The sequence below is a fragment of the Candidozyma haemuli genome, assembly GCF_002926055.2.
Source record: "Candidozyma haemuli strain B11899 chromosome Unknown B_2014730914, whole genome shotgun sequence".
Classification (NCBI taxonomy): domain Eukaryota; kingdom Fungi; phylum Ascomycota; class Pichiomycetes; order Serinales; family Metschnikowiaceae; genus Candidozyma; species Candidozyma haemuli.
Genome location: NW_020289902.1, coordinates 462,967 through 488,637, shown reverse-complemented (window position 1 = coordinate 488,637; position 25,671 = coordinate 462,967). Strand labels below are relative to the sequence as shown.

The 25,671-nt window shown below is 47.6% G+C and overlaps 12 protein-coding genes across 12 annotated transcripts; 5 read left to right on the top strand and 7 right to left on the bottom strand. All coding sequences in view use genetic code 12, as the record gives it.

Moving 5' to 3' along the window:
* Window positions 1-38: 38 nt before the first annotated feature.
* On the bottom strand, window positions 39-1,550 carry LAP3 (bleomycin hydrolase; the record flags this gene model as incomplete). The annotated part of the gene is made up of 1 exon (XM_025484800.1): window positions 39-1,550. One exon carries the CDS (start codon window positions 1,548-1,550, stop codon window positions 39-41), a length of 1,512 nt encoding a protein of 503 aa, XP_025339731.1.
* A 737-nt stretch (window positions 1,551-2,287) lies between these two features.
* Window positions 2,288-3,673, bottom strand: CXQ85_001079 (uncharacterized protein; the record flags this gene model as incomplete). The annotated part of the gene is made up of 1 exon (XM_025484799.1): window positions 2,288-3,673. One exon carries the CDS (start codon window positions 3,671-3,673, stop codon window positions 2,288-2,290), a length of 1,386 nt encoding a protein of 461 aa, XP_025339730.1.
* Window positions 3,674-5,600: 1,927 nt separating this feature from the next.
* CXQ85_001078 (Rpd3L histone deacetylase complex subunit) lies at window positions 5,601-7,370 on the top strand (the record flags this gene model as incomplete). Its single annotated transcript, XM_025484798.1, has 1 exon — window positions 5,601-7,370. The coding sequence occupies one exon, from the start codon at window positions 5,601-5,603 to the stop codon at window positions 7,368-7,370; it is 1,770 nt and encodes a 589-aa protein (XP_025339729.1).
* Window positions 7,371-7,537: 167 nt separating this feature from the next.
* On the top strand, window positions 7,538-9,183 carry CHS5 (Chs5p; the record flags this gene model as incomplete). Its single annotated transcript, XM_025484797.1, has 2 exons — window positions 7,538-8,707; window positions 8,767-9,183. 2 exons carry the CDS (start codon window positions 7,538-7,540, stop codon window positions 9,181-9,183), a joined length of 1,587 nt encoding a protein of 528 aa, XP_025339728.1.
* A 97-nt stretch (window positions 9,184-9,280) lies between these two features.
* On the bottom strand, window positions 9,281-9,655 carry VMA7 (H(+)-transporting V1 sector ATPase subunit F; the record flags this gene model as incomplete). The annotated part of the gene is made up of 1 exon (XM_025484796.1): window positions 9,281-9,655. One exon carries the CDS (start codon window positions 9,653-9,655, stop codon window positions 9,281-9,283), a length of 375 nt encoding a protein of 124 aa, XP_025339727.1.
* Window positions 9,656-10,350: 695 nt separating this feature from the next.
* CXQ85_001075 (uncharacterized protein) lies at window positions 10,351-11,166 on the top strand (the record flags this gene model as incomplete). The annotated part of the gene is made up of 1 exon (XM_025484795.1): window positions 10,351-11,166. The coding sequence occupies one exon, from the start codon at window positions 10,351-10,353 to the stop codon at window positions 11,164-11,166; it is 816 nt and encodes a 271-aa protein (XP_025339726.1).
* Window positions 11,167-11,329: 163 nt separating this feature from the next.
* Window positions 11,330-13,139, bottom strand: CXQ85_001074 (uncharacterized protein; the record flags this gene model as incomplete). Its single annotated transcript, XM_025484794.1, has 2 exons — window positions 11,330-11,573; window positions 12,208-13,139. The coding sequence occupies 2 exons, from the start codon at window positions 13,137-13,139 to the stop codon at window positions 11,330-11,332; spliced, it is 1,176 nt and encodes a 391-aa protein (XP_025339725.1).
* A 762-nt stretch (window positions 13,140-13,901) lies between these two features.
* UGA1 (4-aminobutyrate transaminase) lies at window positions 13,902-15,314 on the bottom strand (the record flags this gene model as incomplete). The annotated part of the gene is made up of 1 exon (XM_025484793.1): window positions 13,902-15,314. The coding sequence occupies one exon, from the start codon at window positions 15,312-15,314 to the stop codon at window positions 13,902-13,904; it is 1,413 nt and encodes a 470-aa protein (XP_025339724.1).
* A 1,537-nt stretch (window positions 15,315-16,851) lies between these two features.
* On the top strand, window positions 16,852-18,948 carry TBF1 (Tbf1p; the record flags this gene model as incomplete). The annotated part of the gene is made up of 1 exon (XM_025484792.1): window positions 16,852-18,948. The coding sequence occupies one exon, from the start codon at window positions 16,852-16,854 to the stop codon at window positions 18,946-18,948; it is 2,097 nt and encodes a 698-aa protein (XP_025339723.1).
* Window positions 18,949-19,794: 846 nt separating this feature from the next.
* STE4 (G protein subunit beta) lies at window positions 19,795-20,967 on the top strand (the record flags this gene model as incomplete). Its single annotated transcript, XM_025484791.1, has 1 exon — window positions 19,795-20,967. The coding sequence occupies one exon, from the start codon at window positions 19,795-19,797 to the stop codon at window positions 20,965-20,967; it is 1,173 nt and encodes a 390-aa protein (XP_025339722.1).
* Window positions 20,968-21,127: 160 nt separating this feature from the next.
* TAF14 (TATA-binding protein-associated factor) lies at window positions 21,128-23,418 on the bottom strand (the record flags this gene model as incomplete). Its single annotated transcript, XM_025484790.1, has 3 exons — window positions 21,128-21,516; window positions 21,564-21,840; window positions 22,288-23,418. The coding sequence occupies 3 exons, from the start codon at window positions 23,416-23,418 to the stop codon at window positions 21,128-21,130; spliced, it is 1,797 nt and encodes a 598-aa protein (XP_025339721.1).
* A 430-nt stretch (window positions 23,419-23,848) lies between these two features.
* Window positions 23,849-24,367, bottom strand: CXQ85_001069 (uncharacterized protein; the record flags this gene model as incomplete). Its single annotated transcript, XM_025484789.1, has 1 exon — window positions 23,849-24,367. The coding sequence occupies one exon, from the start codon at window positions 24,365-24,367 to the stop codon at window positions 23,849-23,851; it is 519 nt and encodes a 172-aa protein (XP_025339720.1).
* Between the last annotated feature and the right edge of the window lie 1,304 nt (window positions 24,368-25,671).

Below are 25,671 nucleotides of genomic sequence, written 5' to 3'. Positions count from 1 at the left end.
GTATGTATTGTGTGGTGGGTCTAACGCGTGGCTGCAAATCAGGCCAAGGCTCCCATAGGATCGTAGAATGGCAAGACGTCGTACTTCTTGCTCTTCCAGAGCTCGTAGTGGGATCTCTCGACGTAGGCCTTGGAGGTGACAACCTGGAAAACGTACTCGTTGAACCAGTCGTCCGACATCAAGTACCAGCCTTTGTTGCCGCCAGCGTCACCCCAGGAGTTCTCCACCTTCCATCTGACTGGCTTACCGTCAGTGTCCAAGTGAACACCAGCGATAACCATGGCGTGGGTCATCTGGGAAGAACCGGTTCTCAATCTCTCCTCCTTGGTAAGCTTAGGAGCAGCACCAAGAACCAAGTCGTAGTCGAACAAATTAGTGTCCATGACACCAGAAGCACCATCGAAGAACTTACCAACGTCACAGCCGAAGAAAACAGGCTCGTTGTTCTTCAACATGTTGATGGCAGCCTTCTTCATGGCTGGCAAGTCAACATTGACATACTCAATTGGTCTACCGTTGTAGACGTTGTTCAAACGGTCAACGGTGTACAACTTGTTGTACTCGTTTCTAGGATCGTTAAGCAAGGAGAAACGCTGGGTGACGTTGTAAGACGCGTACTTCTTGTAGAACTCAACAGCAGTGGTCTTGACGCTGTGGAACTTGCCGTTCTTGTCCTTATACTCCCAGGTGAACTCCTCGTTTGGACCAACTGGAGAGCCCAAGAAGAGAGCGACAATGTTGTATATCTGCTTGTTGAAGCCGTTCTTGGCAGCCAAGATGGCCTTCTTTGGAGTACCCTTAGCCTTCAACTTTCTCAACACCAAAGCGTATTCTCTCAACTTGTCAGTCAAAATGGCGTTCAAGCTGCTGGAGCTCAGCGCGTTGGCGTTGTCTGGGAAAACCTCGTTTGGAACAATACCGTACTTGTCGATAATGTTAGAAATCATATCCCACTGGCCACCATCGTTGACAGAACCAGAGAAAAGCCATTGGATCAAACGAGAGTCAAGTGGCTCATCGGCAGTATCAATAATGTTCTCAAGGAAGTAGTTGGCCTTCTCCAACTTGTCGTAGAAGTAAAGGTAAGCCTGAGACACCTGGAACTCAGATGGGTCCAAGTTATGTCTCTGGATAACATTGGTACGGATAACGTTACTGGTGGCGAAAATCCAGCATCTACCAGAAGATTTCTGGTTGTCCAAGAACGAAGGCGAGCCAATTGGGTCCACCTCCACGTTGAAAAGGTAACGGTCGTTCAACGTCAAGTCCACATTTCTCTTCTTGGTGATTTCTGCAAGCGTATGTTGAGAAAACGCGTTCTGAACAACTCTGTTCTTAGGGTCAGCCTGCAAATCGGCATCCCACTTCTTAATTGTCGAAGCGTTGATGTCGTTCAGGTAGTCGCAGACGTCCAAGGACAAACCTTGCAAATACTCAGCAGCAGAGTCTGCAGAGACAGAACTGGAAGGAGCCTCGTAGCCAACTTTCTCGTTGTACACTTCTACAGAGGAAGTGTCGTCTTTAGGGTACTTGGAAGTGGAGGAGCCCATATCAAAAAAAAGATAAGTTGTTGACTTTTTAGAGGGAAAACTCGCCTCTATTTATACTTGGGTGCCGTGCACGGCCCCTTATCGCCCTGCAGAGATAACTGTGGTTGATAACCAGTGAGGTTGGATTAGGGAGTGGGGGCGAGGAGGTGAAATAACGGTTTTCGGAAAATACGGGTGGGTGTTGGAGAAATGTAAGGAGAGGTAGGTTTTCGGGAAGTGTGGGTTTTTGGAATTCCGAATATGTGGTTTTTATATTATTAGGGTTTATATGGGTGTTTGAAGTATGGTGCTGGCTGCGAAAGACCTCCTAGGAGGAAGCAGAGGTGAGTAGATAAAGAAGGAAAAGTGGTCAATTGACGAGACTAGCTATATTATATGGATTTATGGCGTCTTTTGGTTTGGAGAGTCACATTCAAATTACATTGGTTAGACGTGTTTGGTGGAGAACTGGAGGTTGGTCTGGACCAGTGGCTGCGAAATAGACACAAATGGTAACCAGCAATGAAACACAAGACCAGATACTGCCTAACTTTTTTATGTTCATAGTAGGCCTGTCTCCTGCTTAGTTGACAGGTTGTGTTTCTTCTAAAGCATTCCTCGGGAGACGTCCCTGGGTATCTCCTTCTTATGGCTCGTTTAGCCCTCAAGCATTGGCGCCTAACTCTCCCTGAATGGGCATTTATCCTCTCCTTTACCTCCTCGTAGACCCTGTCATGCAAATTTGTATTCTATTCCCTTTATTTCTTGTTCCCAAGCGTGTTCATAGCATTCTTATCCTTCTTGAACCTCGTGGATCTGTCGGTGATTCTAGGCTTCTTGACTCTGCCCTTAGCACTCTTAAGACCCTTGATACCTGCAATCTTCAGGCCCTTGGTGGCACGAGCACCTTCAGCGACGATCTTACCAGCAGTGTTACGGTCAGACTTACCCAAAAGCGTTCTGGCACGGCCCAACTTGGTCTTTTGGTCATCTGTAAGCTGAGTCTTTGGTTTCTTGTGTTTTCTGGCGTTATCCACATGGTTTGGAGAAAGAGTGGAAGGCTTGGTGTTGGCCTTGGCTCTCAGAATACGGAGCTTTCTCTGTTTCTTCTTTTTCTCACCCTCGGCAACTTCCTTAACTGGTCCATCCATAGGCTTATCATGAAGCAAAATGGCCTTATTCACAGAAAGGGTATCCTTGAACTGAACAAGAGCGAAACCTTTACCAAGGTTGGTCTTGGAATCTCTCACCACACGCACAGACTCGACATCGTCGCCAGTGTGCTTGTTAAAGTATCTCCACAAGTTCTCTTCCTGCTCTTCGAAATCCAAGTTACCAACAAAAATGGTTCTCTTGTTATCCTTTGGTGCTGGATGTGCAACATGGTCCACTCTGAGATGGTGGTGCTCAAACAAAGTGGCATTGAGTCTATTGCAAGCTTTCTGGGATGGCTCTTTCTCCTTGAAAACAACGTAAGCATTGACAGTATCTCTGAGGTTATGCAAGGCCTTCTTAGCAAATGCAAGCTTTCTTGGAAGCGCTTCGTCGAAAGCAATAGACCTAAATCGTATAGCCTGGACGCTTCCAACCTGCTGGAACTGTTTCTTGAAGTTTTTGTATGTCTTCTTGGATGTAATGACAGCAGCTGGAACGTTACCCACGAAAACAGTTCTTTCAGCTTTATCTAGTTCACCTTCCTTAAGATCAACGCTTTTTGCACCCAGCACCTTCTTGCTTTTCTTGTCTTCTTCCTCCTCCTCTTCACTGCTATCATCATCGTCGTCCTCCTTAGCATCACCTTCAGCCTCTTCACTAGCTTCCTTGGCTTCACCTTCAACCTTATCACTCTCCTCCTCATCTTCAGCACTCTCAGCCTTAGGCTTCTCCTCTTCAGCAAGAAGCTTCGAGTAGTACTTGGCCTCCAAATCCTCATCCTCGTCGTTCTTCTTCTTGCTCTTCCTCTCCTTCTTTTTCTTCTTCTCTGGCTTGATCTTCTCCTTCTCGTCTTCCTCCTCTGGAACCTCAATCACTGTTCTGGAGGTCTTCAAAGCGTTTCTGTCCACTGGACCTGCCGAGGAACCGAACATCAGCTCGACGGTCTTGTCCTTGGAAGCGCCCGAGAAAAGGGCCGAAAACGAAGACATGACAAAAGTAAGGTGGGTTTTTTTGTCTTAAATCAATGGAAGTAAGATCTAAGATGGGCATCTCATCTCCCAGTGTAGCATTTTTGCGTGGTGCACGGGTGCAAGCTTGGTCCCCAGAAGATACTTCCATAAAAGGTTCCACCAATTTGGGCACTTTTTGGTTTTTCAAGAAATTTAATGGTATATTTGGGTTTATTGGGTTCATATTATGGGAAATGTGCCCTTTATTTCTTTCTTTTAGTGGTTTCGGCTGGAATTGATGAACCATTGGAAGTACACTTTTCGCAGCCAAACCAGTACTACTATGTACTTACACTGAATGGCCAAACCATGCAAAGAACACTTCTTAGTCTCTTGTATATTTTCAAAAATCATACCTAAACCACCTACTCCATGAAAGTCAAGAAAAACAGGTTTATACGGAATTGGCGTGTACAGGGTAAGTGGAGCCCCGCTGTATGCGAGTAATTAAATACTCTATTTACTAATCAATGATAAGCGAGACGAAGAAGTGGTACACTAGATTGAGGGAGAACACGGTAGCAGTGTTATTCCTAATTGGTTGTTCAGTGTTAGGGATATATCTATTGCACATGAGGTATGCCAGTGAGGTTTCTTACCTGGTGGTGAAGCAGATGGTGTATTATTCGTATGTTATCTCATGGAGTGCAACAGGTATTGTTGTGCTTGTTTATGTGCTTTTGTACTTGTATTTTGCTGTTTCTGGGAGGAATGGAGAGAAGGAATTCGGTGGTGATGGGGAAAGACAGGGAAATGGAGGAAATGGAGAGGACGAAGAATAACGGAATCTGGGGAGTGAAATGGGTGGAAATTGGGGCTCGATAGGGGGGAATGGATTTTATTACAAGGCAAATTCAACCGGAAATTAATAATTCAAAGCCCCCTTGGGCTGATATTAACTACTGCTTGGCCCAAGAGAATAGTCAGGCTACATATGTCTGTTTCGACATGGAGTCATCAACGAGTGCCAATTGGTAATTACAAAGGGTGAAGATTGAGGCAACGTTTCCACTACGTTTGAGTCTTTTTTACGTTTTACTACATGGACCTTTTACCTATCTGGATCCAGAATGCTGTTGGATATAACTTATCTGAGACATTCACATCAGAGCATGTCTACTATACCACTGCTTCCAACAAACGGAGACTCAGTCCAGCCCATTGATAACAAGGAGGTCATCAAATCGTTACTTTAATTGGCTTCGAGAACATTTTTCATCCAATTTGTCCCAACTTTACTCCACATTTGCTTCTTGTTACACCATTTCGCAGCCATTGATAACGCTCTACTCCAACATCAACACCAACTCAAAACTCAAAAAAAGACTATAACTCAATCCCCTCCCATATCCAACAACCACCCTTCAACTTCCCATCCATCCTCCTTCACTTCCCCAACAAATACTCATCCTTTCAGTTACTAATCCACTCCACATCTCCACATCGGCTTTCACCCCCAAACCGCCCAAAAACCAAAATTACATCTAAAAGGAGCCTTCAATTGACAAAAACACTCCTTTCCCTTCCCCAACCAGCCTCCATCACCACCTTCCTGATTTGGCTCTACCTTGTCTTGCCTGGGGTTGGCTAGGGCATCTCTGCACCCGTGCACCACGGCAACGGAAGCCGCTGGGGCCTGGCAGACATGGCTAGCTGCAGTACGCCTTCTCGAGTTCTAATCACTGTTTGTTCACGTTCCCATCCAGAAATCACCTTTTTCACCAAATCCACCCACGAAGCTCCCACCACGGAAACTAAAGCCCTTTAAGTTTAATCAGAAACATCCATACACCACCGCTTCCCCTACATATCCCAAGCTCTGCTCCACCCACCCCAAAAACCCACAGAAGCTTTCTCGTCCAGCAAACCGTTTCTGTGCTTTCCAAACCCGAAAGCCCACCCCAGAATGCCAGAGTTGGATTCCTTTGGAAACCGTTCCCCCCAGCATCCTCTCCACGAAAACAACACCCCAGATCTCCACTCCAGTCTTGCAGACTCCGAAAAGCCAGACTTTTCCACCCAGGACCACGACCTAGTGCTGCCCCAGAGACTGCCCCAGCATACGAAAGACCTGCCACTAACTGACATTGGCACCTCACCTCCAGCGTTCGAGATCAACTCTTTGACGCATAAGGGTTCACGAGACTCCTACGAAAGTTCCGAATTAAGTGATTTGGGCGACGACGGCAGTGAGGCTGAAACTGACAAGATGGATTTCTTGGACGACGACAATTCGTCTCTGAGGGATAAGGTTTCTGACTTACACGCTCTTTCTGAGCTCACCGAGATGGCTCGTCTTCAGGGCGTCGACTCTGACGATCTGGACGATAACTTCCCCAAGGACATCAGCCACGAGGATGCCCTTCAGCTTAATGGGAAGCACGATGGGGACCATGAAGAACTGGAAAGACCCGCTAAGCAGCGCAGACTACTGGGCTCTAAAGATCATGACGACGCCTCGGAAGATGACTCTGAGTCTGGTACTCGCAGTCCCGCTTCTGCCTCGCCCACGACGGCTGCCACAGAAGCTGTGGAGTTAGAGACATCGGAGCTTATACGGCACGAGTCGTCTGAAAAGGCTGCCGATGTGAAGAAGGAGCCTGTTGATGAAGATCAAAATGAAGATGTGCTGGCTGAGGAAGGTGATAACGAGGACGCCGAGGAGGCTGACCACGAGGATGCTGAGAATGGCGATGTCGATGAGACGGAAGCCAAGAAGGAGGAGGAAGACGATGAGCTTGACAATGCTAAAGTGGAAGAAAACGGCGCTCTTGAAGAGCCTGCCGAAGACGCTGAAGAGGCCGAAGCTGATGTTGAAGATACTGAGAAGCAGGAGGAGGAAGAACAGGCCGCTGAAGCTGCTGAGAAGGCCGAGGCTGAAAAGATCGATGAGGCTAGTGCTAAAGAGCAACAGATTGCTGAAGAGAATGATGTTAACATGGATGAACATCGCAAGTTGGCTGTTGACGAACTCATATCGATCGAAACCGACTTTGCACACCTTCGAGACAAGCTCTACCAAGACAAACTCAGTTTACTAGAACACGAGCTTCAGCTCTGTTTAGACGGGCTGCATCCAGAGCTTCTACAGATCTACCTCAAGGTGAACGAGTTTTACCAAGACAGCATACGGCTCGCCAATGCCACCCTCAACTACAGTCTCAAATGCATCAACAACGAAACCATTGCTTCTCGCACAGCTATCCACCAGGACTTCATGAAGAATTCCATGGACATGAAGAACGATATGATCACCGAGGCAACGCTGCAGTGGTACAAGGTCAACAAGGAGCGCAGCAGCTTGGACCAGCTAGTGCCAGACTTCAATTTCGCAGCCATCCCCACGATACCGACTTCCGACGAGCCCCGCGGCTTCAGTGGACCAATTGTTGCCGGCGGGTCCAGCATGGAGTATTACATGGAAAACCCAGGCTTGAGCAAAAAAGCCATGAAACAGAACATACTTTACGAGCTCGTGCAACAACGCAACAGTCTAAATGAGGAGCTTGGCATTCTCAATGGGCTTAAAGAGTTCCATGGGTTCCCATGTGGAGTTTCCAGCCGGATCCATAAAGATGAGCCTGGGCCTATCGGAGTGGAAGAACTCATCCTTAGAAAAGCCACTAATGACGAAGTCGAGGAAGACTTGCGTGCCATGGGTATTCCCATAAACTGAGGATTGAGTATGCGAGGCTCGCTCTTTGCACCCACCTGCTGCCCAGGGCTTAATGGTTAACATGTACACCCGTGCCTCCCACAATCGCTACCGAGAAACCTACAATGTGTTCAATCTGAACCCACATAATACGAATACATAGATAATCCACGCCCTGTCACTGCAACATGGTCGAAGTGTCACTCACAGTAGGAAAGCTTGACGCTTCCCTTGCGTTGCTCTTAACGAAAGATCACCATCTCATCGAATTCCCCACCATATTACTCCCTAATGGAGTCAAGGCAGGCTCTATAGTGAAGATCCGGGTTGATCGGGACTTGGAGACTGAATTGGAAGAAAAGAAGCAGTTCCAGGCTATCCAGGATGAAATTATCGATACTTTTGGCAAGAATTTGCCCAAGACCCCTCAATTGAGAGTTAAAAACGTCACCCAGACTTCATGTGTCTTGGAATGGGACGAATTGGACTTGGGCACTGCCTCTTTGAAGAATTTGGTCTTGTTTAGAGACGGCAAGAAACTCGGTGCTATCCCCCAGGCTCTTACGAACAAAACAACCAAATTGTCTGGTTTGCCTATTGACAAAACTTTCAAATTCCACTTGCGTTTGGACACCACTGCAGGTGTTTACAAGTCTGAAGAAGTGGAGGTTACGACCCATAAAATGACTGATTTGTCTGGTATTACGGTCTGTTTGGGTGACATCACGCCTAACGACCAGTTTACTGTTGATGACATCCAGGCTGCCTTGAAAAATATGGGTGCCCACCATCCTGCTCAAGAAACCGTCAAGGTTGATACTACTCATTATATTACTACAAGAGAGAACAAGCAGAACCCAGAATTCGTCAAGGCAAACGACATGAATATTCCTATCATACGGCCTGAGTGGTTGAAGGCTTGTGAGCGCGAGAGAAGAATTGTGGGTGTCAGAGACTTCTACGTTAAGGACTGTCTGTTGCCAGATATCTTGGGAAGAGACTACTGGAAGAAGGGTGGTCTGAAGGAGGCCGCTAAGGCACCTACTACCGACAACGCCAATCTCTCTAGTACTCCAGTCGTTCAAGTGACCTCGCCTTCTCCAGATCAAAGCCGTGATGAGAACGCCGCAGAAGAGAGCAAGGAGGAGCCAAAGAGTGAATCGAAAGAACCAGAGGCTGCAGCTGAACCAACCAAGGCTGACGAGCCTGCTGCCGAAGAGGAGACCAAACAAGAAGAGTCTGCCCCTCTAGATACAAAGGAGGAAGTTAAGGAGAACGGTGATGTTGAGGAGCCAAAGGATGGGCTAAAGGAAGAGCCAAAGGAAGAGCCAAAGGTGGAATCAACGGAAGAGCCAAAGGTTGAATCTACGGAAGAACCTAAGGAAGAGCCTAAGGAAGAACCAACGGAAGCCCCAAGGAAGAAGCTACTTCAGAGCCTACTGAAGAGCCCAAAATTGAAGAAACCCCAAAGCAACCAGAATCCGAAGATATTGCCGCTGATACGAATATAACGACTGAGTCGCAACCAGTTGTCGAAAGTAAGGAAGTTTCCGGAGATTTGTCTGAGGTTGACCTTAATGAGTCCAATTCCAAGTCTGGTGTCACCGAACATGCAAACCTTGCTGAGGACCTTGCGAAGGAAGAAGCTAAGGAGTCGCAAGAGGCTGCTCAGAGTGCCATTGACGGTACCACCGAAGTAAACCTCGATGAAGATAATGATGATGACGAAGGCAATGAAGACGACAAGACCGACGACACAGCCGACAAGTCAGGCGAAGGAAACAAAAGTGGCTCTTCCAAAAAGAAGAAGAATAAGAAGAAGAATAAGAAATAAGAAAACGAGCTCCCACCTTAACCATTAGATAGCGTACAAAATTCACAAGCTAGCAATGTATGTATATTATAAGATAGAAAGAAAGACAGCACAGTAGCTACTCTCCAAACAAACGTCTGACCTTCTTCAAAATGGAATCTTTCTCTGGGTCGTATGGGTGGTCCTTGGAAGGAATCTCTAAAATAGCAGGGAATGCATTCGTGTAGCCGTCCACCTTGAACCTTATCAAGTCTGCAATGTGCTGGTTGATTAAAAGAATGGCAATGTCGTTTCTCTCAGATGTGAACCTGTCAAAGGCCTCCTCCACCTGCTCAACGGAAGTCTTACCTGGAACAACCGTAAGGAAGTTAGACTCCTTGCCTGGCTCGTTGGAAACCTGACCCACACCAGCCAATAGTAATCCTGTCACAGAGTCCTCGTCGGCAATCACAGCTAGCAACGACCGCTTGGACATTGCTTCGTTGGCGCTCATTGTAGCTGTAGCAGTTGATGTTCGGTAAGCGTATCTACAGTGAACAAGTTACATGTCCGGTCGTGCGAGCCCCAGAGCCACCGATAAGCTACAAGGGTGGTTGACCAGGGGAGGAAAATGGGTGGAAGGAGATGTGAATTAAGATGATGGATTGGAAAATGGGGAGTTTTCTATTTAAGATGATTTTATTGCTATTTGTGTGGTCTAGGTTGGTGGTCTAGTGGGTTGCCAGCCTTACCGCATTTTGCACCCATTTATTGTTAGGAAGAACAGGGTAGGTATGTCAATTGAAATAATCTGAGATTAAAAGTGATGGTTTCGTTTTAAGTCAATACTCTATGAGAGCTCTTCTTTCTTTTGGTTTATTTTGATTTATTTTGAAATTTTATAATGTTTCTCTCATTGAATGGTAACTTCTGCCGAATATGGAGAACAATTGACGCTTTATAAAATGGCTGCGAAAAGTGAGTAATTCAGACAAAATATAAACTGCCCTGAAAAACCAGAATCATACAACAAAACAAAATCATGGCCACCAGCAGAAACTTCTACTTTCATAAAAACCAATTCTACACCAAAATTCCATTTAAGCTTTCTTTAGTGGCTTAAAAGGGTTGCTTTCAATTACTGAAAATTCTTACACGTGACTCAACATCAACTACTTCTCCCATTCTTCAACCATCCTTCACTTCCCCATGTCTCTTGCACGTCTAGTAAGGACGGTTCCCCAGCGTGGTTTCCACATTAGTGCATCGCTCCAAGCAGGTCATTCCAAATGGCAGAATATCAGACACGATAAGGCAAAAAACGATGCCAAAAAGTCCAAAGAGGCTTCCTTCTTGGCTAACCGTATTGAGGCTTCTGTGAAGAGTGGAGGTACAGATGGTAATGCCCAGCTTCAGACATTAATGGAAAAGGCCAGGAAAATGAACGTCACAAAGAAAATCATTGAAAACGCCATCAAAAGAGGTACAGGTGAAGTTAGTGGAGAGGCATCAACTGCAGCCTCAACCACTTACGAGTTCATGGGCCCTCTGGGCACTGCGTTTATTGTTGAAGCCCAGACAGACAACAAAGCTAGGACTATTGGTCTTGTGAAGCATGCCATGGCCAAATTCAACGCCAACTTGAGTCCGTGTCAGTACTTGTTCCAAAGGAAAGGTGAGATCGTCTTCGAGCCGCTTAAACCAGAGGAAGAGCTTGATGACGTACTTGAAGTCGCCATTGACATAGGTGCTGATGATGTGGAGAACTTTAATGACATCGACGATGAATATGGAGGAGCCAAACTCTTCAGAATCCTCACTGAGCCTTCTGCCTTGAACGAAGTATCCAACAGTCTAGCAGGCAAAGGCTACAAACTTCGAGACTCCAAGACGATTTTCCATGCTGAAGAAGACAACCAGGTTGACTTTCCCGAAGGCGTGGAAAAGTCGTTTGGCAAAATGGTCGACCAGTTGGACGAGATCAACGAGGTGACCAACTACTACATGAATATCCGCCAGGGTTAAACATACCACAGCCACCACTGTAAATAGCAAAAAAACATTAGAATTACAAACCTACATAGCCTAGCAGCTCAAGCTATCAAGCTGGCTGCTGCATTTGCTGGTTTTCGTGTATATTTTCATTATGCGAATAGGAGGACCAAAAGTCCATGAAGAATCGAGTCGTTTACTCTTCAGACTCCTCGTTCTTAGCCTTCTCGGCGGCCTTGTTCAAGACGTCGTCAACACGAGACAAGTCAGCGTTCTTCCACAATCTTAATTGCTGGTCGTAAGCGAAATGTCTGTAGGTGAAGTAGCCCAAAGAGACAACAGCGACACCCATGGCAGCGAACAATGGGTACATTTCCACTGGAACAGCCACGACGGGACGGGAGTTCTTCTTAGCTTGGTTCATCAAGATACGGGCAGCTCTCATTTTAGTGCAAGTTTGGTGTTATTGACGATGTTGGAGAGGTGGAAGAGATTGAGCTTTTCAATCGCAGCCTTTTTGGGAGTGTAGACAGGAAAAGCCTGGATGCTGGTTGGCCAAGCGTTGAGACACCCACTGGAAGACGGCACGTGATCCCGATCTAGCAGCCTTCCAGTGACCGTTGTGGCTTTGTCCAGTGGTGTTTCATCAATGTCTACATGTCTAGTTTGCCGTGGCAGTGTCTATTGCTTTCTAAAATCTCTAAAACTGTGACCTCAAGGAAGTCTTTTTCTGTGTGGAGGGACCCACAGATTAGGTGCGCGAATATGCCTTGGAATGAGCCCATAATATGCCCACGGTGCTAATGTACTGTGCACTGACACCCCACCAGACATTGGAGCCCCCTAGTGGCGTTTAGGATTGCCGTGACCTGGATTGGATATGGCTTATTGTCTGCTTGCAGGAAACTGGTAAGGGCTAGTGTGTAGGTAGACATGGAGGGATGTCTCTGGCACATATGGCTCGTTTGCAGCCATGTCGCACGGCTGGAGCAGTCTGGTTGGAGTAGACTATGAGGAACAGGCCGCCAACCCGATGATATTGGGTTACTTTGGGCTTACCATCTGGCAATGTACATCTTCATTGTGTCGTAGCAGAGCCAGCTGACGGCCATCGAAGGTACTATCTTATACAAGTTGGCTGTGAGGCCCTTGTAGGCGCCAAGGAAGCCTTCGTCCTTGAAGATACTCACCAAAGCGTGGGTGACGCTTTTGTACTGGAATCCAAGTTCTCCGCCTGCCATACTGGCCACCTGGTACCGTTTACGGAGCAAATCAAGCGGATAAATGAGCAAACCACCAACAAAACTGCTGAACGCTCCAGCGCCCAACTTCCAAAATGGATTGCTGAAATCTCGCGTTGAATCGTCCATTTTGTCTCTGAGATGCTCGTAAAGCGCAAAGTTGATGGCCACATATGGCGCTACGCCTAGCGTCGTAGGCACAATACCCTTGTATAATGCTAAGAAGCCACCTTCGTTACGGTAAACGTCTTTTAACGTATCCCAGACGCCTGGCGCCTTGACGAGTCTTCCCTTATTAAGCTTTTTCAAAGATGCTGTTTGAATCGTGATTCTGGCTCTCACCAAGTCTAGAGGGTACGTAGCAGCGACCGAAGCGATTCCGCCAGCCGAGCCAGCAATAAGTCTATCGAGCTCAGTCAACGTTTTAGGCTTTCCCGGCGGCTTATACCGAAGAAGAAAAAGTTTGCATTCTTCAAACACAGCAAACTGCACTGCGCTATATGGAAAGATACGAATACAGTTAAGCGTATTCCCACGGAACCAGCCCCGCCAGCCCTCTTCCTTATACATTTTCCATATCGTCGGAAACATGCCTCTGTAGGCGTGCAGCGCCTCTGGGCCCTGGAGTTGTAGTAGGATCTTGGCTCTTTCGAATGGAGACACTATGGTTCTCGAAATGGCTCCCGCCACGCCGCCCGCAAGAAGCGACGCATTGGACTCGATTTTCACAATGCTCTTGAAACGCTCGTACGCGTCCGACGACATCAAGCTGGTCTGTGTGGTAAGGGAAAGGTGTAGTGCTGGTGGTGAAGAATGGAAACCCGGCCGGTGATTTTATTCGATTCGCGCCGAGTCGCAGTCAGACTGGGGAACGTAACTTCCGTAGGAAGTTGGTAATTAAACTTGAATGAAGAAGATTTAGAGATATCTTGAATTTTCTGTCTTTCAGAGGACTCAGGATATTGGTGATGGTTTGAAAGCAGCAAGTTGGTTTGGACGTTTGTTGTTTGGGTGAAAATATTTATGCGCTAAGACAGCCTTCCTGCCGAGGAGCCAATGAGTCCTGGTTTCTCCGGGGCACCAGCCATACCCAACCTAATACCAGGTAGAGTGAAGGAGGCACTGGAAATGGAGAAGATACGATAAGGCAACACTAAGGAGGTTACTGATGAATAGTAGAATAAGGTTCTTCAGGTTAGGTGGTGGAGGTTTTGACCTGTCACTGGGTAGCCGTGCTTGTGGCTGGTTTTTCGCAGCCATTTCTTCTAATGAGTCAACCATGGAGAGAATGCTAATATGGGTCTGAGCAGCTGGTTAATGCTAGCTTTTCTATTTATGCTGGTTCATTAACCTTTAAGGTTAGACAAAAAAGCGCCAGTTTGGTGTTTTTGTGTTTGTTGAAGTATTGTGTCCATCTTTGTGACTTACTCTCTCCATGACATCATCTACATCGTACTAGTCCTTTTTTATGTTTATTTTACAGATTAAAGGCCGTCTCCTTTCTTATCGTACATGCATGCTGTGACTTTAGTAGGTAGCCAAGACCTTCTCAATGGCAGCGGTAAGAATGTCAGCGTGCTTCTCCTCGAACACCAAGGTTGGTCTCAATCTAACAGAGTCCTCGGCACAGCCGCCCATGTTAATACCCTCCTTCTTGATGTCAGACAAGAACTGGTTTCTCAAAGGAGCGTCCTTGAAAGACCAAGCAATGAAGGTACCTCTATCCTTACCTCTAAGGTTGTTGATGAAGTCTGGGTACTTCTTGGCCAAAGCGTCAAGCTTCTTGTACAAGTAGTCACCGACTCTAGCAACAGCAGCGCCCAAGTCGTTCTTCTTGACCTCAGCACCAATGGCACCAGCCAACAACATTCTAGCTGGGTCACCGCACCAGGTGTTGAATTGACGGTAGGCAACGTTTGGAATGATCTCTGGGTCGTGGAAGTAGTAACCAGCAGACTGGAACTTCTTGGAGAAGGTGACCATGTCTGGAGCTGGGGAGATGTCGAAGTGCTCGTGAGCCCAGAACTTACCAGTAGCGGCAACACCGGTCTGAACCTCGTCCATGATCAAAAGAGCACCGTGGTTGATGGTGATGTCTCTCAAGCCCTGCAAGAAAGCCTTGGAAGCGTGGTTGTCACCACCCTCGGACTGGATTGGCTCAATCAAGACGGCAGCAATTGGAGCAGCAGCGTTCTTGAAAGCGTCCTCAACGATAGCCAAACATCTCTTGTCCTCCTCCTCGTTGTCCTTGGAGTGTTCTTCCAATGGGTACTTGTAGGATGGGAATTGAGCCTTTGGCCACTTGAAGGATGGAAGATCCAACTTGTGGATTGGCTTGGAACGGGTAGTAGAAGCGGTAGCGAACAAACGACCGTGGAAAGCACGCTCGAAGGACAAGACAGCCAAGTCTGGGGAACCTGGGGACTGGTTCTCCATGACGGTCTTGGACTCCTCGGTGGTGAAGTCAGTCTTGTAGCCTCTCTTTCTGGACTGGTACCACATGAAAGCAGCCTTGAAGGCCAACTCGTTGGCGTCAGCACCAGAAAGACCAGACCAGACCTTGTCCTGGCCCTTTGGAGCAACATCCAACAAGCTCTGGATGATCTCCTGGGTGTCCTTGCCTGGGAAGTTACCCAAGGCAGGTCTATCAATAATGGCTCTAATCATCTTATCAGATTTGGCAACCTCAGCCAAAGCTGGGTTGTTGTAACCCAATGGGATGGAGGCGATCTGGGCGTAAACGTCCAAGTAGGTGTTGCCGTCAACATCCACAATGTAGTTACCGTTGGACTTTTCATAGTCGGCAACGAAGTAAACAGGTCTAGCGTCGAAGACCGTGTCAAGCAGCTTAACGGCTTCCTGAGACTTTGGGCCTGGGAAGGCGGTTTTCACCTCTGGAGCAGAAGGCTCGTTTGGGAAGTATTTAGAACTGATAGACATGGTTCGAAATATCAAAAAAAGGTGCCCTTCCAAAACCCAGTGGGGGCCCCTCGCTTTATATAGTTGCTGGAGTGTGGTGGGACAGTGGGCACTCTGGGGAAGTGCGCCATGGAGGGTTACCTGATTGGGACAGTGGTAGCGGGCTCATCGACACCGCCAGTCCACACAAAACCGAAGCTAAGCGGGACAAGTCGAGGGTTTATTGGACGACGAGAGATGACAGTGCCGTTGAAATAAAAAGAAAAAAATACGTAGTGTTAATTTACTTGAATATCTGGTTGTTGTGTGTTCTGGTATCTTGCTGGAAGGGGAGATGCCGCTGGAGTGTGGAGACTTATCAATGAGGCTAGTTAAGGCGATCGAAAACCGATGGAAAAACGCCTTACGAAAGAGGTACTTGGCGAGCGAAGGTGGGCAAAATGTGAGGCGCGTGTTTATGTATGGGCGTTCGTTTGCAAAGAAAAATCGGAACCGTTTGGGCGACATCTGGGGGGCTCTGGCGCATTTTGCAACCATTAGCGCACTCTCGAGTCCCCCAACGGTTACAAGCCTGGGTGACACAAAAAGGGGAATAAGGTTACTTGTGGGTGTTGTTTTTAGGTTTCGTAACGGGATGTGTTTACTGGAGGTGGGGGATGGTGGGGCGTGTAGTGGGTGTTGTTTTTAGGGTAACTTTTAGAGAGTGGTGGTTGGTGGTGGTGGTGGCTGCAAACGGTTGATGCCTTATCAGTGGAAAGCGCTATTGTCCAGTTGACACAGTGGGTTGGTTGCATAACGGGCGGAACGGAATGTCCGAAGAAGTGAAGAGAGGAAGGGGAAGGGGAGAAGGGGAGGATATTTAAGGTTATGGATTGGGTTGATTTGGGTGGAAGCGTAGTGTGACGTTTGTGGTTGCTAGATGGTACTAGTATGAGTAGTAGTGGAGGGAGAGAAGGTGGAAGTAGTGAAAGGGACTGGGAGAAAAAAAGATAGAAACAAGTGTTTATTGTCAAAGTATGAGAATCTAGTTCTTGACTGATCTTGCTGGTTTTTTTTTTTTTTTGGTGTTCTTCATGTTTGATGGTACCATCTGTTCTACAGTATGCCCTAAGAAGACTAATAGTAGCACACTGAACCCACCAACATCCAAAGACCGGAAACAAAAAAGAAAGCAAGAAGTATTCGATACTCAAACGACTCCGTAAAAGCTTATCAATCAATCCAAACAGCACATTTCTTGTTCCTGGCCAACTTGGCTGGCTGTCTATACGCATAGGCTGTTCTCAGTCTACTATGGTAGTACTGAGGCTCTGACTGTAGCCTCCAGTGAACCAACCAAAAAAGCCATAAAAGGGAAAAATGCAGAAAACATACCCTCTTATCTCATCTACTTAATTTCCATACTTTTCACCACTTCACTCTTTTTCTCCTCTTTTTAGTTCCTCGATGTCTGCCCTTATCCCTGGCTGCTACTCCATCGCAGACCATCGCGAAGTGTATACAAATTGAAAACAAACATCTGCCTTTCACTACTACAGACGTCACCTTCGCCAGAAAAATGAGTCTTGAGCCGAAAGTCGAATCTGAAGAGGACCAGAACCTCAACCATAAACATGATTTGCACGAAGACGGCTTTGACCAGGAAATCCAGAGGGCCATCGCTGAACATGAGATGGAGCTTCTGAGACAGCAGTACCTGGAGAACCCAGAGGGAGAGAACCAGGGAGAAACTGGCGAGACGAATGTTGATGAAAACCAGCACCAGGAAGCTCAACATACGGAGGATTCAGCTGAAGCTGCTCAGCCTGAAGAACAGACTGGCCCAATTGCTGGTACTGAGGAGACTCAGGGTAATGAGGAACCCACAGAGAAGAACTTGAATGGAGACGCTAAAAACGATGAACCTGCTAACGAAAGCAACCAACAAGAAGACGTCTTCTCGGCGTCAAGTGAAAAACACCACCTTGAACTAATAGCTGATGAGCTTAAGAAGGCTACTACAGACGATAAGCAAGATAAGCCTACGCATATCCCAGCCAACTCGGAGCTTTTAGCAACAAACACAGCGTTGGCTGCGTATAATGCTCTTTCGAGCCAGGTTCCTCCAGTGGCTTCGCTAACAAACGTACAGCTTGCAGCCTTACCGCTTCCTATAGTGACTCCAGACTACCTTCCTGCAAGAATCCAGCTTTTAGTCAACACTTTACCTGTTCTTGATAACTTGGCCACCCAGCTTCTTCGTGTATTCGTGGCAGGTCCATACCAGAAAATCATAGAAGTGGCTTCGAGTCCAGAAACTCCACAAGGTGCTGCTTTTAGGGATTTGGCCTCGCTTTTCGAATTCACCAAGAGACTTTATTCAGAAGAGGATCCGTTCCTCACGGTTGAACACTTGGCACCGGGTATGTGGAAGGAAGGCGACACGACTCCAAGTATGTTCAGAAACAGAGAGCAGAGTATCGAATCCACACTACGAAAGGTCAACTTGGCTACCTTCTTGGCGGCCTCTTTGGGTACCATCGAACTTGGTTTCTTCTTCCTTAACGAATCCTTCTTGGATGTGTTCTGTCCAGCAAACAACCTCGAGCCCGCCAACTCCATGTCTAACATGACAGCCTCCAACATGAACCTACAAAGCGGAGTGAACACGGTGATAGGAGATAAAGTGGGAAAGCTACTTAAGCCTCAGGCCGTCTTGTACCTCGACTTGAAGACGCAAGCGTATATTTCTGCGATCGAGGCTGCCGAGAGATCCAGCGAGGAGATCTTGGAAGATATCTTGCCTAGCAACATGGAAGAGTTATTGCTCAAAAAGAGAGGCACCAAGACTCTAACGCCGACAGAAATCGACTTCGTCAACAGATGCAAGTCCAGAAAAGAGTCACTTTTGAGCTACCCTGCTGACAGCAACCTCAGTGAAGAATACGAATGGTTTACGTTCTTGAAAGACCTCTTCGATTACGCTTCTAAAAATATGGGCTTTCTAATATGGGGTAAGAAGGGCAAATCTGTACCTAGAGAACGTCCCCACGCTACTCCCCATAGCAACCAGACATTACAAGAAGCCAGCCGTACTGCCGAAGACAAAGCCGGCTCGCCTACGCATGACGCTTATGAAGGCAGAGAAGGAAGCCACGATGAACCAGCCGTTCCAGGCAGCCAACCAGAAGCCCATTCGTCCAACCCAGAGATCAATGAAATCACCTCAGCTCTTCTTCCTAGCGAGATCTTGGAACAACAGATACATCTTCGTATAAATCCCCGTCTGTCGGGCAAGCTCACCAGCCGAAGACCATGGACACGTGAAGAAGAGAAGGCACTTCGTCATGCTTTGGAGTTGAAGGGCCCATCGTGGTCTACGATCCTTGAGCTCTTTGGCCAAGGAGGTCGGATCAACGAGGCACTCAAGAACAGAACGCAGGTGCAACTCAAGGATAAGGCGAGAAACTGGAAGATGTTCTTCCTTAAGTCAGGACTTCCTGTTCCATCGTATTTGCAGAAGGTTACAGGTGATCTAGAAAGAGAGGACAAATTCAAGGCGAAAAATGCCCGTCTGAAGAAAACAGCGGCAGCACCCGTCCCGGCTGTTGGCAAACGAGCGGGAACAACCGAAGACAGCGACAAGAAAGAGTCCAAGAAACAGAGGAAAGAGTAAGCAGAATATTTGTTTCAGGTTTGCGGCTTACATGAAGTGACTCTCTGACAGTGATTGAAGGAAAAAATAAAATGGGCAAAACCCAGCCTCTTGACTGGCGGAGCCGAGGGCTAAATTCCCGATCTTCACAAACCACGGCCAGATAGCCTCTTGGCAGAATAATACGCTAACAAAGCCAGCTTTGGGATTAACCGATTTACTGCAAGGAAAAAGGAACCCATCTTGGTGCCTTCTTGATCTACGATGCCGAGGAGGCCTTGAGATATGGTCTTTTTTTTCAGTCAGCGCCCAGACCAGAAAAAAAGGGGAACACAGGGTTTTTTGCATTCCCCAAAAGTCCGATCTGCCCAAGAAGACGCCAAGCCCTTTACGGTGCGTTGGGCTTTCGTATTATTTATTGAGCCGTCCGTCGAGAAGCTGCTGGATACTGGGAACTGAAACCGAAATTTACCACTTTTTTCGAGCCACTTTGCATGGTGCGTCCTGCGGCACTAAACGCTGTGCGCATGCAAGCTGCAAGGCTCCAGAGTAAAAGACCACTCAAAAGATGAAATTTTGCAAATAATTAAGGCCCCGGATCTTTGCATGCCTATTTTCGATAAGACGGCCATGTTTCGAATACGCCCAAGCCTCGAAATATCTATGGCTCACGATGCTTCTTGCATTGGATGGTGGTTTCCTGTTTGGGTCTAATGATGCATATGGCGAGCGGCTGCTGTGTATCAGAAATTGGGGACGAAAACTGACCTATATTTTTGGATTGGATTTTTTTTTTTTTTTTTTATTTTGCCATCACCAAGGTCAACAACAGGCTTCCTTCCTTGTTTCTTCCTTGTTACAACTAATATGGCGACGACTCCCAGCGACGTGATTGGAGGTAAACTTGCGGTCGCTCGCCAGAACGCACAGATTCTATATTCAGAGTTGCAAAAGGCGTATATGGCGCTTCAAGATGCTTCGCTTTCTGAAGTGCTGGCTCCAGTTCCATCAATACCACCCAGACGCTATCTCAAGCTTTATAATACGTTAAAGGGACACAGAGACAAAATAGCCCAGGTCAAATGGGACCACAGTTCTCGGAGGATCGTGCTGGCGTGCCAGGATGGCTTCATGATCATTTGGGACGCCATTACAGGTTTAAAGCTTCAGGCCATTCCGCTTGAGAATTCGTGGGTGCTTTGCTGTGCATACTCCCCCAGTGGTCGTTTGGTTGCTCTGGCAGGTTTAGACAACAAGTGTTCGATCTATAAAGTGAATATTCCAGAACCAGGCGACCCTATTACGTCACAGCCTGGTTCTTTTGAGCTTTCAGAGCTTTCAAAGCCTCACAGAGCTGGTCCTGGCTCACACGCTGCTTATGTCAGTGCTTGCGAGTTTATCGCCGAGAACAAGATCCTTACGGCGTCTGGAGATATGACAATAGCTCTTTGGGATACTCAGAGAGGTATAAGGTCATATGAATTCTTGGGACACACAGGCGACGTGTTGCTGATGCTGGCGAAACCATCCCAAAATACGTTCTTATCATCAGGCGCAGATGGTCTTGTGAAGGTCTGGGACCTCAGAGAGAAAGGGCCGGTGATGTCTTGTAATATACTGAAAACCGATGTCAACGACATTGCCGAGTTCCAGGATGGTAACTCTTTCATTGCCGGAGCCGATGACGGAATATGCAAGCTCTTTGACTTGCGTTCAGAGTGTGAGCTTGCCAGCTACGAGCTTCTGGCCCAGTTTGCGCCAGCAAAGAATACAACCGTGATAACCACACCTTTGCATTCACATTTTGACACGCCAGGTGTGGTGTCGTTGGATTTGAGCAGATCAAAGCGGATCTTGTATGCTTGCTACGCAGACTACGGGTGTATTGCATGGGACGTGCTCAAGAACGAAATCATAGAATCTATAGGAGTTGGCAGCGGATGCCACAGCGGGAGAATATCCCAGGTGGCGGTCAGTAATGATGGAGAAGGATTGGCCACGGCATCATGGGACTCGATGATCAAAGTATGGTCTACGTGAAGCCAAAGACGAAATATAAAGACAAAAAGAACAAACAAACATAAAAAAGCAGGCAGGTCGTAGGCATTTTCTTTCCGTTGGCTATACAAAACACAGCAGTAAGCCCCATGTTTAATTTATTACAAGCAAAGAAGCAAAAGAGCTCTCCCCAGGTTTAGGCTTAGGCTTCCCCCGTATGCTTCTTCACGTAATCCCACAAGCTCTTCAACAAGGACTCAGGCAAAGTGTACAAATCCATGGTGAACTCGCCATTGTCCACGTCGTTTTTGATGTGCATCTCGTTGGTTCTGTTGTCGGTGACCATCTGCACTATCACGATCAAGTCGTCCTCGCTCAACTTAGCAAGACCGTTGGCGAGCTTCTCCAAGTCCACCGAGCCCTTGGTAGGAGCGCCATTGGCACCTTTTAACTTCTTCAGTTTCGACGACAAGTCGTTCTCGTACTTACGCTTGGCGTCCTCAGCAGGCACCGGGCCCAGCTCAGCCAAAAGCTTGTTCAACTGAGCCAGTTTTAAAGGAATGGATATCTGGTGGTCCACCGTGTACGTTTCTTGCAAAAGTTCAAATCATGGCTGAACTTTCTTTCTCCCTGTTTACCAGGAAGTCCCACCAAGTGCACTGCAATAGGCACATCAAACTCACCCCAACCTTGTTCAGCCACACGGAACGGAGCCGTCTTGAGAGTCCTGATCGGGTTGGCAAACGTCGGATGCAACGTGTAAGTAACCTTATCTAGTATATTGGCCTTCATTTCTTCGCCCTGCTCGTTCAACATGGTGATCTCAATCGACCACTCTCTCATCGGATAGTTTTCCACCGGCGGCACATCTTTCATGATGCTCTGATGCGTGGTGATGCGGATGGTTCTCTTGGTCTGCGGGTTAGTATTTCGCCTGATACATGGTGTTTTCTATATGTTTTGTGTATTCATACCTCCGACATTGCTGGTGTTGATAGTGGCTGGTCGCACAGTTAATCAGAAAGTTTTTCTCAACCATATACGGTGTGCACATCATGGGAGCACAATCCCGAGCACCACCATGTGGGAGAGAGAAAAGAGCCAGGGTCGCTGGCGGGAGGGTGCTGGCGAACCCGAGACGGAGCCTTGGTGGGCCTGGACGGGCGGGCGGTTCCGTGGCGGGAGAGGGTGGGACGAGGCACCTGAGGCACCTGACGAGTGGTTGGAGGGAGGGTGGTTGAAGGTGTGGTTGGCTGTAGAGGATGTGTTGAGTGGTGGACCAGGGAATTGGGATTCGCCTAGTGTAGAGGTCGACGAAGTGGAAGTGGAGATGGAGGAGGAAGTGGAAGGTGTTGGATGGACGGTGAAGGTGCCGTGGGAGGGAATGTAGGCTGTTGGCGAGGCATCCCTAGAGGCAATTGGTTCTCTGGTTGAGTCTTCAGGCTTGGCTTCCCCATTTACAGCGTCATTGACCTCGTTTTTGACGTTGAAGTCGCTGGAATGGGCTGGCTTGGTGGTACTGGTCGTTGTTGGTGGTGCCTTGGTACCAGTGGCTGTGGCTGACGTTCCCATATCCTCGTCAATTGACGTCTTGGGTGGCAACGATATCGTGGTAATCGACGTGACATACACCGTAGGCGTCTCGTCTGGCCCATAGATCTTCCCGGTGCCATATGGGACCTTGGTCCATGGCTGCGAATCATCACCAGGTATATTGAGATAAGTGGTGGAGTAGTGGGCAAGAGAGCTCTGGGATGACGTCCTGGTCTCTCCAGTGCCAGATCCCAGCGACTTCTTCTCGGTTTCTTCCTTCCCTGTTCCAGTATCATCCTCATCTCCACTTCCAAATAACGCATCAAGAACCTTCTGGATCTTCTTTCGCTCTTTCGTAAACCTTCCTTCTTCCTTTTCCTCCTCCTTTTCCTTCTCCTTTGGAGCCTCAACTATAGGTACAGCCGTTTTGGTTGCCTCTTCAGTGGTGAACATGGAAGTAACTGTGATTCCCTGGTTCACAGTGTGTCCAAACGTAGGATACTCCACCGTCACTGTTTCAGCCTCTTCCCTCAGCTTCATTCCTCCTCTATCATGAGGAGCATACCGCTCGTGCTCCCTATCTGTGAGTAACAGAGTAGGTCCAAAGAAGAGCGGTGGACTTGTACTGGTAGTACCACTAGCTGAAGTGACACTAGAAGAAGTGATAGAAGACGAAGTGACAGTTGGATCCACATCAAAAGCTCTGGAAGTTTCGCCGAGAAATGGCTTCGTCACTGAATTTGGACTCCTAAATGAATAAGTTATGTTGTCGCCTGTTCTTGTAGTGGAACTGTTCAACATGGTATCTGGAAACACCAGAGTCCAGTCAGCTGGAAGAGACGCTGGCTCTTGGTCAACCACAACAGAAGGCGCCCCATAAACGGTTTGAAACACCGTAGTTGTCATGGTGACAACCACTACCTGGGCATATGTTGCCTGGAAAAGCCGAAGAAACCTCATGGTGGTAGTAAGTGCTTTTTGCACCCATTCGCGAGAAGCAGTAGATGATGGAGTTGGAGGGAAGGACCCAGGAAACGATGGAAAGTAGAATAAGTAGATTTTAGAAGAGAAGAAAACGGGTTTGTTATTGGCTTGATGAGTACTGTTGAGTACGAAGTCAAGTTGGCCATTCTGGTGTTAAGTGATGTCTTAAGAAGGACGTAAATCAACCAAATGCCCAGTGACCCTAGACGAGACTACAAACTCTACTCGTAACAGCTAAATCTTCACCATAGTCATCCTTTAACTCTCCCCGCCTTCTCTAGCATATGCTCTATTGTTATTTACAGATTGTGCTGAGGACCAGGATTCAAGATCCATATCTCCAACCAGCCTAACCAGATGCCAGGGCCCTTAGCTATCAAACCAGAGCCTTCGTCACCTCCACCGCCTACATCTTCTGACCAAAAACCTCCTTGTAGAGTCCCGGAACCATGGCCTTGATCACAGCTGGAGAACTGCCCCAGTTGGTAGCGACCTCATCGGTGATTTCCTTGAAAACACTACCGATCTTCGTCGAAGAGTCCTTATTCTTCAACTCCTCAAGAAGAAGCGCCAACTTCTGCTTAATGTCCTCCTCACTGGCCACAGGCAATGCAATGACGTACTTTCTAATGATATCAGCTTCCTGCTCCTCAGCCTGAGCCAAGTCCTGTCTGCCCTGATCCTTAAACGCATGAGCCGAGTCGATTCTCTGCTTGATCATCTTATTCAACGATCTGGCCAACTCAAACTCTGTTTGCTTAGCACCATCGATTTCGTTATTCTTCACTGTGGAAAGCACCAGTCTGATGGTATTCTTTTCGACGTTGTTCTTCGCAAGCATGGCCTTTTTCAAGTCGCCCTTGATCAGCGTAAGAAGCAGGTTGTATGCTGGAGTGGCCTGGAGCCTTCTGAACGATGGGAACATGGAATGAGTGGAGGTTAGTGGTGGTTGGTAGTTGTAGTAGACTGATGTCTCAGGTGCGAAAAAGTTGTAGTGGTTGGTGGGTCAGCTGGAGTCAGGCAAACAAGCCGTGGGGCAATAGGAAGGGAAGGGAAAATTGAAAGGAAAGTAGATATGGAGGTCATAGTGGTTATTGTTTGAAATAAAGGAAAGTTAATTTCTGGAACTAATGGGGGTTATCTGGGATTGGTGGACTAGAGGTTCACTGGTTAATGGCTGCGAAATGGATGAACCAAGAGGCACTAGTCAGTGAAAGAGTTCCACAGAGGGTGGTCTTTCAGGTAGGCACCCTTAGATCATCCTTGAAGTACTAATGCATTACTGGAGGCTCCTGGGTAGAAAAATGGAAAAGAGCAGAGAAAACGTAGAGAAGACGGGCCCTAGATATACTTCTTGGATAGACTAAAGCTGATGGTTAAAGGTTGTATTGGAAAGCCAGGGGCATCAGGATACTTTCGACCCGCCCTAAACTCAATTGAAACACCCAAATCCAAACAAAAAATCCACATAACTTCATTGTTCCCAGTCCATTTGACTCCTCCAGCCCTCCTGGCCCTTCTGGCTGACTCCTCCAGCAAACCACGTTTATCGCCATTCCAAGAATGCTCTGCTACGCCTACCTTCCATAAAAAAACAATCAAGGGGCCCGTATTACCCCTTGGTGGAGCAACCAATCCTTAATTCTATCCCTAGAGCGGCATCTATACGCTTCCTCCCTTATCCAGATCAGCCGCTTTCCACAATCAGCCAATCGCCAGCAAACCCACGCCCCGGACCACGAAACGTACCCCGTTTCACTCGTATTCACCATATCACGAAAACCATTTCGATAATGGTGTATTCCTTATCCGCGTAGATAAACGTGCTTCTAAGCCTACCCAGCCAGACGTGAATAGAGCTCGAATTAGACGTAATATTACCCAATCGAGCACTCATACCTCCACAACCAGAACAGCACGTTATCGTCTACTCTTTTCGGAGACGTGTATCTTGACGTGCCCTGATAAACCACAATGCATAGTCATAAGACATCCGTATTGGGAAGAGCATTAGACGAGGCCACTAGGGTTAGGTAAATCATAAGGCACTTAACTTCCGGGATCAGACCGGGCATGGTCCTAGTCTGGCTCTAGTCTGGCTCTAGCCTGGCCAATCCTGACCCTATCCTGACCCTAGTCTGGCCCTGGCCTGCCCTAGCCTGGCCCGTTCCGGACCAGACTAGGGACTAGGTCTGTCCATATTCGTCTACATTCCGGCTTTTCGCAGCC